This window comes from Contarinia nasturtii, unplaced genomic scaffold (genome assembly GCF_009176525.2).
Source record: "Contarinia nasturtii isolate CC-2019 unplaced genomic scaffold, AAFC_CNas_1.1 Cnas_scaffold_2678, whole genome shotgun sequence".
NCBI lineage: Eukaryota > Metazoa > Arthropoda > Insecta > Diptera > Cecidomyiidae > Contarinia > Contarinia nasturtii.
This window is the reverse complement of record NW_022199997.1, coordinates 1,399,658-1,410,981: the sequence shown is the minus strand read 5'-3', so window position 1 is coordinate 1,410,981 and position 11,324 is coordinate 1,399,658. Positions and strand designations below refer to the sequence as shown.

Here is an 11,324-nt window from a genome sequence, read left to right as displayed (position 1 = left end):
ATCATTTTCAGATTTGATGTGCAGTATTGCGTCACAGTGAGAACTTCCAAAGAAGTGTTTTTTACTTATATCATTTGTTTTAACATTAAATTTATTTTTTCTGTTTGAAATCTACAAAAATTTTTGGCTCGCTACCCTCGCCTTAATTTTATATATTATTTTATTGTATTCATATATTGATATTCATCACATTGGAAATCAAGAATATTTATATTAATCGATTTCTTGCAATGCACGCCAATTTTGTTTTGCTTTCTGCCATACTTTTATCATTTGTTTTTACATTGAATTAGAGTTTAATGTTTGCTCTCGATTTTTTTTTTTTGCATTTTTAATTGTTTTTGTAAAATTTCGAAACAAAAGGAGAAATTTCTACGGTGAATTTGTAGTATGTATGGTTACCAAATCTATTCAAAACTAATTGCACCGATGTTTTAATTCATTTTTTTTCAATTGAATAAAGCCCTCAAAACATCATTTCAAGGTGTAGTTTCCTGGTTATTTAAAAAATCTTAAAAAGGTGGTCCGCCAAATACACGCTTTTTCGAATTTTGACCAATTTTGAAAAATGTTGGTTTTAAAAAATGTGCACACTGGTTCAAAATTGAGTGCTCTTTCGATCTATGATAAAAAAAACGTAATTCACACTTTTTTTTTAAACAAAATTACGATTTTCATCGATTTTTCCCCATTTTTTAATAGTATGGTCATAAATGGATTGAACCATCTCCACTGAATTTTTTTCAAAATTTCTTCGCTGTATGCTCTTGGGGAGCTCAATATCTTGCCAAAGAGCCAAAAATGACGTATCTTTGTTGAAGAACACCCCGTGTACCATAATCTAGAAATTCTCCAAAAATCGAAAAATTTCGAAATTTTTTTTTAATTTTGGAACCGAAAATTTTTTTTGGAACGAATTTTCCCAGATATGACACATACACCAAAACATCACGAATTTAGTCCCCAACAAACGCTCAGTTTACCACGAAAAAAAAATGAATGTAATTTTTTTAATTTTGGTAGGTGTGAAAAAAGTCATTGTCATTTTTCCAAAAAAACAACACATGCCGCGCCATCTAGCGATCATTTTAGACATTTTTTCCAATCTGACGTCAGATCTGGATAGCTGAGGTTCGTAGCTTTCCAACGACATATAGATCATTACCTCACCTTTCATATGCACAGAAAGTAGGCCATTCAATGAAAAACTGAAAAAGTGCATTCCACTTTTTTTCGAACTCAGACCCCAGGCACTTGCGTGACGAAATCGAAAAATTCGAAGAGACATGTATGCTCAGTTTTCCATCTACTTTCGAATAAAATCGGTCTCCGGCGATTTAAGAAATGTCTCGGAAAAAAATTTGCGGACACACAAACATATCATTTCAAGAATTTCGTGTTTTTCGTAAGATTTTTTGACATGATCATATCTCGGACACTTTTCGATCGACTCCAACAATTTTTTTTTCAACACTATCTACCCGAACTCCAGTTTCCGAATATGATATTTTTCGGAAATTTGTTTCTGGTTTGGGTGGTCAAGAATGGACAAAGCCAAAAATTTACCATTTTTTTTGAAACGCCACCTAGCGGTCAAATTTTGAAATTTTTTACTAAAATATGCAAAAACCCCTTTCCAAAAGTCAGCGGTATCGATTTTCATTTCCTTACAGTATATATAGAGTGACGCAAATATACATATATTTCATATGTATGTTGGTATTGCGTCACTTGAGGGACTGCCGTCCCCCGTGATATTATATTATTATTACATTTATTTATTATTTTTCATTACAATTACAAATTTTAGGGTTCATATTCGTCCGCGTGCTCCTCAACAAGACGAGACCGCATGCCACCGCATTTTGACGAGAATAGGTGTCCTCGGCAATCCAAGACGACAACGAAACAAGCCAGGTCCAAAACCGAAGGCGCAAGTACTGACACTGGCAAGCAGAGAGTAGAAAACGCTGCCGCTATAGTAATACTATATTAACGGTGCCTATAAATAGTTACTATTTGTACACATTTCGATTGTGTGATCACAACAATTTTTGCGAACTCCAATGTGAACAATGCAACTCTTTGTATGCAGATTTTAAATACAAAGAGTTGCATTGTTCACATTAGAGTTCGCAAAAATTGTTGTGATCACACAATCGAAATGTGTACAAATAGTAACTATTTATAGGCACTGTTAATATAGTATTACTATAGCGGTAGTGTTTTCTACTCTCTGCTGGCAAGCGTTCAAGATCCGCTAACCAGCCCAAACAAAAAACGTCCGGGGCGCCCAAGAACGTTTATTGGGCCAATGCTGCCACCCAAAAACTGTCCAAAAAAACGTCTTTGGAACTTTGAAAAACACAAAGAACAACCACCAGAGGACGAACCAGATGAACTGGTCGACGTGACAGCGAACGTTGATGCTGATGATGACATGGCATCATGTGATGAACATGAACACACACCAGCTGAAATTTCAAAAATGACGGAAGAAGAGTTGGTGCAAGAATATAACAAGTTTCTTGCCATCATTAATCAAAACCAAGTTCAACCATTTGACAGAGCTCTCAAATTGAAGAGCTATCTTTTGCATATTGTTCACCGAATGGGTAGGATTATTATTATTATAAATATTATATAAAATATTGACTTTAATAAAATTATTTTATCTTTCAACAAACACAGCACAACATCACAAGAAAGGTGCTCTGCGTGACATGCACATCAAACAAGTGCTGGATGCGTACGACCGGAAAGTAAAAAAAATGACCAGCAATAAAAGAGCCGGCCAGCAAAAACCACCATACCACATGCCATGATGATGATGATGATGATGATGATGATGATGATGATTCTCGGGATCAACAACCGTCAACCTCTGCTGGTTTTGTTGGTCTTGGTTTAAACCGAATGTCACCTACCAATCATCCGGATTCGGATTCGGAGAAAAAGCCAGATTCTGTCGAAGATTCCATCGCTGCACGAAGGGCACTTGACCGTGCCAAAAGACAAGCAATGTTGGCATCACCAGCTGATACAAGTGGACTATTCGGCAGTAAAAAACTCGACTGGAGCATCGATGATTTTAATTTTTAAAACAAATTTCCGATCAACAACCATCAATTAATGAATAATTAAAAACAGTGATAGGACACAAAACAGTGGCAGTGACAGTGTGATAGGACACAAAAAAATCGTTGAAAGAGATAAAAGACTCAATGAACCATAATATAACAAAATAAGTGATAGGACACACTAGAGCTCAAAAACAAAGAAACAAAAAAAAAACGAAAAAATACGAAATCGCAATGAAAGTCGAAAAAAATTGAAAGTAAAGTGATCAGTGACCATTGTGCACAAGACAAAAAATTACTACTATTGAGTAGTGTAGTGTGGCATGAGTAACAAAAAATCTGTCTGTGTGTGCCGCATTGCAATTCGGTTGATTATTCATTTGTCTGCACAATTGAGCACAATGCATGGCCTTATCCTCTTATTCGGATGAGACCAAATATTAAGAAAACTAGAATCAAACGAGATTTGAAATTTGGAATTCAGTTTTTGGTTGGTAAGGCATGCTCTTTTTAGAAATATTCAATTTACGTATTATTTACATTTTAAAAAGTATCAATCGGCGGAGCCGCGGCATTGTTTCTCGGATGCAGTTTTATAAGTATTGCTGAGATCATCTTCTTTACTTTAAAACATTTGTCTCAAATATGTTCAAAGAACCCAAAATGAAGGAGCAGAAAAGACATTTCATTTCGTTTTATACAAATTTTATTCTATTTTGAGTACTGCACTAGATGCTTTCGCTTCATTCATCAACAATTTTACGCAAATTAAAAATGAATTAATTTGATAATTGTGATTCACATTAAAACAGTTTTATAACCTCAAAAATGTGTTGATTTTGTTAAAACCATTTTAATTGATAAAAATATCATTTTTTCGAATATGCCCATTTGTTCCTTTGGTTAAGAAAAAACTGTGCTCTATAGTATATTTGCAATGGTATTTCAAATAATGCTTCAATTCAAACGTGTCATTCCTAAACTATCTGTCTAATAAGTTTCCGAGAAGAAACTGTTAGAAACTCATTTTTAAATGAGCAAATGTTTCGACGCACGTTTACTTTTATTGTACCGCATTTGTTTGCAACATTTTGTACACTGTTAATGCAAATGAATTTAAATCGAAATCTTCTATTCAAGCGTTTGAGTTCGTAGTATTTTTGGATTTAAAAAAAACATTGTTTCCATCGTATCCAACACCGATTTTTTGAGAACCGGAATTGTATTTTTATTTTATTTTTATTAATTGACATCATTATATTTTTGCTACTGTAGAAAACTTATTTACGCGTAGTTTGAATTCAAGTGAGAAAACAAATACCGAATGTTGCGGCAGCAATAAATGATGTTATTAATTTTGATTTAACGGTCGCTGTTAAGAATGCTCAGTAGAATTTCCAAAATATAAAAAAATTATCATTTTGACCAAGACATTAGAATGAATTAGAATTATCTAAGAAATGCTGTTAAATATTTAAATCCAACATAAAACTTTTGACTTTTGTATTTCATTTATTCAATTTCATGTTTAAACTAAAATCACGATGTTGGTATTGTCGTAGCGTAAACATGAAAAAACAGCATAGTAAGTTCGGCATTTATTATTCCGAATTGTGTATTCGTGAAGAAATTACTATATATTTAAAATATATCAATGACAAACGTAATTGCTGATTTTCGCCACACATTCGGTTATTATTTATTCGCACATTTTATGGTTGTTCAAAATGTATGCAAAAATAATCGAAAATGTTTCTACGCTCAAACCAAAACTATATAACAAGTGTTTAATTCGTCTTCGATAACGCAGCGTTAAAATGTCATTACTTACACTGTAAAATTGTTGTCTATCTTATTAGAAGGTGTTACATCTTGAACATTTCAAACATCATTTCTCTCGTTCGAAATTCTTTTTCGCTTACTGCAGTTTGAGCGATTGAGATTGTAACACATGTGAAAATTGCCATTGTAAAAAAAATCATATGGTCTAAATTCAAGTGAATATTCGCATTTATTTTTTTAGTTCAAGTGATTCAAGTAAAGTAAAATAAAACGGCATAAAAATGGCAGATGGATCAAAAAAAGCAAGACTTGTTGCGATGGCGAGTGCATCGAGTTCATTCGACGACGATAGTGGGGTTCATCAAGCGTCTGATAACTCAAGGAAATCTCAAGGTTCATCGTCTTCGGATGACATAGTTGATGATATTGTAAATGAACCGTCGACTACCGTATCGATTCAAGTTCCTGGTTCTACGACTATCGCATCGGTTAAAACTCCTGATGAAGGTATTTTTTCGCCAATGGTGGAAGCGTCAACAAGCATAGCGATCACCATCGAACCGGCGTCACCATCATTGCCCGAACTGACGTCGCATGAAAACGAACTGACGTCGATCGAACCGACGTCGCATGAATTGGTGGATGAAGATGGTTTTGATGTTTTTAATTTTATGGGTCCTCTTCGTGATGATTTAAAAGTGAAGGAACCTTTTCAAGTTATAAAATATAAAGATCGCACATTTCGTTTGAACGTTAAAAAATTGAACGCACTTTTGAGTCCATATAAACATCAAAACCGACGTGTGGTCGTTCTATCGGTTTCTGGTATACTTCGTTCGGGAAAGACTTTTCTTGCGAATTTTTTCATCAAATTTTTGAAAGACAGGGTAAGAATGAAAAAAAAAACACAATGTATGTTAGTTGCCTATAATCATTTCACATTTTCAATAACTGTACATTGTTTGCTGGCATTTAAATAGGCACATGGCGAAATTGAATGATTTTTTTATAACCACAACTTTATACAAATTCTTAGTTTATGGTTTATGCCAATGAAATATTATAATAGTTTAGTATAAAATAGTTTTTCTTTGAATGTCTTTTTCATAATTACATGCGAAAACTGTGCACAGACAATACTGTATTAAACTCACTGATATAATATGTTGCTGTGCACACAATTTACAGTTAAATTTGAGACGAACTCATAACGTAATATCAACGTGCAAACACGTTTTACATTAACCCATGTAATAGTGTACACCAGCTTGAGAATTGAAAGAAAATACAAACATTCGCATATTAAAATATAATATTTATTTTTGCGTATATTTTAACAGTATCAAGAGAACAGAATATGGAATTGGATTACCCATAATAGAGATGAATATGGCAACCTTTTATCCGAACGTGGCTCAGAAATAGTAACAAATGGAATTTGGATGTGGCACGAGGTATTCACATATGGGGAGAGTACTGCAATCATCGTATTAGATACGCAAGGACTATACGGTTATAGATACACTCCCGAAGACACTATAAAGATGCTTGCTCTGACCACACTGCTTTCGACCATTCAATGCCATAATGTGAAGGAACGTTTGACCGAAGATGACTTATTGAGTTTATCATTAGCTACTGATTCTGCAATGATGACTATGGCAAAAGCACACCTGAGCAAACCGTTTCCCGATTTTCATATCATTGTACGAGACTGGGGCGAATTTAACATTGACTCTAATGCAGACATTTTTGAGACATCTATGTTTGACGGACAGCAACATTTAGATTATCTCCTGAATTTAGATCCCACAACAATCAATAACGTCCAAATTGAATATCGCAGAAAAATTGTGGAGAAATTCCCAGTGCTGCGAGCACACTTAATGCCATTCCCATTTTACAATCGAAAAAACATTTCTACATTCGAAAGAAATTTAAATAAGGTTACATCATTATTTCACAATTCTCTCGATGCGTTGGTACCATTTGTTGTCCATTATCCACCCGCTATGATTATCCCTGATGAGAATGTAGAGATGGAAGAGCAGAAAGAGACGCAAACGAAGAAAGAGACGGAAACAAAAAAAGCGACCGAAACGAAGAAAAAGAAGGGAAAAAAAACAGAGAAGAAAGACAAGGAAGATGAGAGAAGAAAGCAACAGACGGAAGAGGAGGAAGAATGGATCAAGAATGACATGAAGCCTAAAAAACACCTACTCCCTGTTACACAGATCAATGGAAAAATGGTTCTAGCAGGCCAATTGGCTGAATACTGGCAAAAATACTTGGATGCTATCAACGATGAAAAGTATCATGAATATTTAAAAAAGAAAATGGAAGCAGAAACGGTACATTATATATTTTTACAACGCATATTACTTATAATACCAAACCTCTAATTTACATATCAGGAATCGGCTCAATTGGGTTATGCAATTTTGACAGCAGAATGCATAAATGAGTATGACACCCGTATGACCGAAAAGTTAATCAACAATGAAATCAACAGACATAGAGTAGATGGATTCATTTATGATGAATCTATACTTGCGGAATTTCACATTGATATAGCAGACAAAATACACAAAGAGGTAAAATCATAGATTCGAATAAAATTGATCAATTTATTTCAATATTTTGAATTGAATTCCTAGTTTAAAGAATTTGCTTTGTTCGTTGGAAGCAAACTGCTTTATGCCAAAAAACGAACAGAACTTGATGCTGAACTTCGAAAAAAATACCTTGCCTTAGTAAAGTCCAATAATGATAATCGGGCCAAATTATACGTATGTGTCTGCTAGGTTTGAATTTTGATGTGATAATATTTAATGAATTTTTATGAACTTTATTTTTTTTTTTTTGCAGAAAAATTTGATCGACAAAAGAGAAAAATTAAGAGAACAATTAATAAATGAATTATATGACACAATTGGCCATCGATATATATACTATAGAGATTTTTTGGATATTTATGAGCCGAAAGTTTGGCAACTGATGCAGGAGGTATGAAATAAATTCATTCGATTTTACATCATCCATGATTTAAATTAACTTCCAATTTATGTATTTTCATTAGTATGATAACGTGGAAAAGCGTGTAACTGAGCACAAAAGATATAGAAGAGATAAAAGATTGACGGAATACCGTAATGACGTTCTTATCGATTTCTACACAGTAAAATATAAATTTTTGATGGAAAACAAAGAGCTCAAGCCAAAATATTTGAATAAAGAAAATGCGTATACTGTAATCGCATGGGCAACGGTGGCTGTGTTCTTCGGCATTCGTCTCGGACCTTTTGGTACATGGGCTGCTTCAATTGGAGATACAATCTTAATGGAAGCTTCAAATTTTCCAAGACTTTGTTTCGTAAAAATCTGTTCGCTGAAGTTCAGTCCATGGAAAGAAATATCTTTTTATGGAAACTGATAACAATCAGAGTTGTTGTGACGCTTGCAAGAATTCAAATTTTCAAAAAATTATTTAACTCTACGATTTATAAAATATAATCAAACAAATCACCAATTGTTTTCTTCTACTCGTGAATATGAGATAGAAAGAGAATATGAGGTACCTTAAAAAAAAAACACAAAATTTTACGTAAAATATTTAATTTCTCGATTTATAGAACAATTAAACAATCAATTCATATTTTTTCTTTTATTTTCTTTTACTCATTTATAATGTGAGTTTTTGTAAATTAAATAAAAAATCATTTCATAATAAAATATTTGAAACTAATTGAATGCACATGATGCTTTTTTATTTGTAATTGAATTTACATCAATTTGTTTTTGAATTTGTTTGCTGATCCGTTGCCAAGTTGATATTTCACAAAAAGTAATAAACTGATATTTTCACATGGATTTTCTCTGATAAATACTTCGAACTCAATGCGGAAATGTATTAATGAATTTAATTTCAATTTGTCCTTTGAAGAAGACAATTTTTTTAAAAATCTTTAAATTATTTACGATTAAATATTATAAAACGAGTCATATGACGTTGCAGTAATTAATGATAATTATAACTGTCTTGTTCTAAATGAGACCAATTGAAGATTGATTGATTTTTCCGCGAGGAAGAAAATACGAAATTAATTCTTAATCAATTCACAGTAATACTTTGAAAATAATATAGAATGACATCGCCGTGCTCATCAAATAATCGATGGACTAATTTATTTAGTGGCAACGAGATTCGCCGCATTACATATTTATATGGTGGATAATAATAACATGTTAACGAAACAAAACACCTTATTCTAGTATAGCTTCAATTTGCGTTGAACCCAGCGGTGAATAAATAATGAATTATTGTATTGTTGAATATTAATTTGCATAATTACATTGAATTTTTGAAACAAACGCCGATATTGAGAAATGTAAATAACATGAAAATGTTACCAACGGTACCTACGAAAATTAAATAAGTTTCACGAAATTAATAATTCCCCGGCCTCCCTTCATTTTGAATTTCGCTTTTTTTCGTACAAAATATCTAGCAAAATATAATGCAAAACTAGCTGAACAACAAATAATTTGCAAAAATAATTGCATTAAAGTAGTTTTGATATTCCCCTATTCTTTAGATTAGATAAAGCTTATGATAAAATATATGTAAAGTTGGTATTGCCAAAAGAAGCCGTTGAATTTGTTTTTGTTTCGCCCTATCGGTGATACTAACTGCTTTAATTCAAAGTATTAAATGGAGTCGCGATGTCTAACCACTCATTCCACTCTCTTTTTTATGAGAGTCAATACACTTGGTTTTGGTGGACGAACGTGCGTAACGTTCGTGTGTTCTCGCATTTAGCAGTGCTATACAAGACGGCCAGTACGACATTACTATTGTGCTTCAGGGGTAAATAAGGAAAACACGAATTTCATGTAACAATAAATTCTGGTAACTGTTTTATTTCTTTTATTTCCACCATAATAAATTCGAAGTATTTGTATATTGTAGTCCCGGTTATTGAACTTACATATGTACATTTTGATGAATCAACGTTGATGGCCTTTTTGATGTTCGTAAGATAGCACTTTCCTATATAATATTGATTGTAAATATGGATATAAATCGAAATTGATAAAAAAACCACTGTAGTAATTATTTCTATAAAAATCGATCACCGGTTTTTATTTGTTACATGGAAAATTTACGTTTGAAAAACAATTATGATGAAAAGCAAATTAATTTATAATTGCAAAATAAATGCTATAAAAGATCCAAAAATTGTGTATTTTTTTAACAAAATATTTTGCGATGTTCAATCATAGAATTGTATTTTTGCAATACATACACATATTCATGCACTCACATAAATCATTTATCGTCGAAAATAAAAACCAATTAGAACAGGTACTAATAAGACCGAAAATTTAAATGGCAATTTAGCTGGAGCTGAGTTACAGCCATCAGTACTGCATAATTCGATTGACGCTTCGCTCAGCTGATGTGATGTATGGTCATCAATTAAACATCCTCGAGTATATTTTATATCGCCACCATCATTAACTTTTTTTTCAAAAAGACAGTTAATTATTTTTAAAATTAATAAATGTCCATCGAAATGAAATAAAATAATGTTTGCATACTTTTTTGCACAATTTTACGGCATTTTTGCATATTTCTATCAGCAATTAGGCTACAATCGGTGACTGACAAAGTGCGATTATCAAACGGATGACCGCAGTTTTTATCCAAATATGAATTACAGTCCCAGCACTTGATGGCAAACGCTATGACAAAACATTCGTTTCTTATTACTTTATTTCAAGAAAAAAAAGATAGTTATTTTCAAGGTTTCACTTACAACTTTGCACAATTATGATCACAAACACACCAACAAGCGGAATATGTATTTTGTTTGAGATCATTTTTGACTGCTTGACGAGAATTGACAAACTATTCTTTTTTATAATAAATTTTTTCAATTTATTCTTTTACCACATATGTATTTAATTGAAAACAAATTGCAATGATGATATATGCGCGAATTATTCAATTTGATAGTTGAAAATGAGAAATAAAGATATAAAATAAAAACACAGCGTGAAGGAGAACCGCGTATCGTGAGATTGCCAAATCAAAAGTTAAATCAACACTGAAACATGTTTTATTCGGCGGGAACGCAAATACTACAACATCGTGGTTGGCATGACATTCAATTAAGTTTTGTTTATGTATGGCCGTTACATTATGTGGCTTTCGTTGTATTGCGCAAAAGCATACATTGAATAAAAATTCACAAGTGAATTACTAAAACAAAGCACATTCAAGTGAACAATTTGCCTACTTGAATGAATTTGCTAACGAGTATGCGACGATCGTTCTAAGAGAATTAAGATTTAATTACACATAAGTTCATTAGACAAAATTTGCTGTGTAAGATGAGCGAGAACATTGAGAATATAAGTAGACGCTACTCGAATGTTTGTCACGTTGAAATGAAAAGT

General features: G+C 32.6%; 2 protein-coding genes across 2 annotated transcripts; one reads left to right on the top strand and one right to left on the bottom strand.

The window, feature by feature from the left end:
* The first annotated feature begins 4,983 nt into the window (after window positions 1–4,983).
* Window positions 4,984–8,420, top strand: LOC116348883. The gene is made up of 6 exons (XM_031780073.1): window positions 4,984–5,749; window positions 6,203–7,213; window positions 7,277–7,456; window positions 7,520–7,651; window positions 7,731–7,868; window positions 7,942–8,420. Exons 1-6 carry the CDS (start codon window positions 5,144–5,146, stop codon window positions 8,293–8,295), a joined length of 2,421 nt encoding a protein of 806 aa, XP_031635933.1. The 5' UTR covers window positions 4,984–5,143; the 3' UTR covers window positions 8,296–8,420.
* A 1,555-nt stretch (window positions 8,421–9,975) lies between these two features.
* LOC116348856 lies at window positions 9,976–11,162 on the bottom strand. Its single transcript, XM_031780029.1, has 3 exons — window positions 10,682–11,162; window positions 10,464–10,607; window positions 9,976–10,383 (listed from the first exon to the last, which is right to left on the bottom strand). The coding sequence occupies exons 1-3, from the start codon at window positions 10,743–10,745 to the stop codon at window positions 10,196–10,198; spliced, it is 396 nt and encodes a 131-aa protein (XP_031635889.1). The 5' UTR covers window positions 10,746–11,162; the 3' UTR covers window positions 9,976–10,195.
* Between the last annotated feature and the right edge of the window lie 162 nt (window positions 11,163–11,324).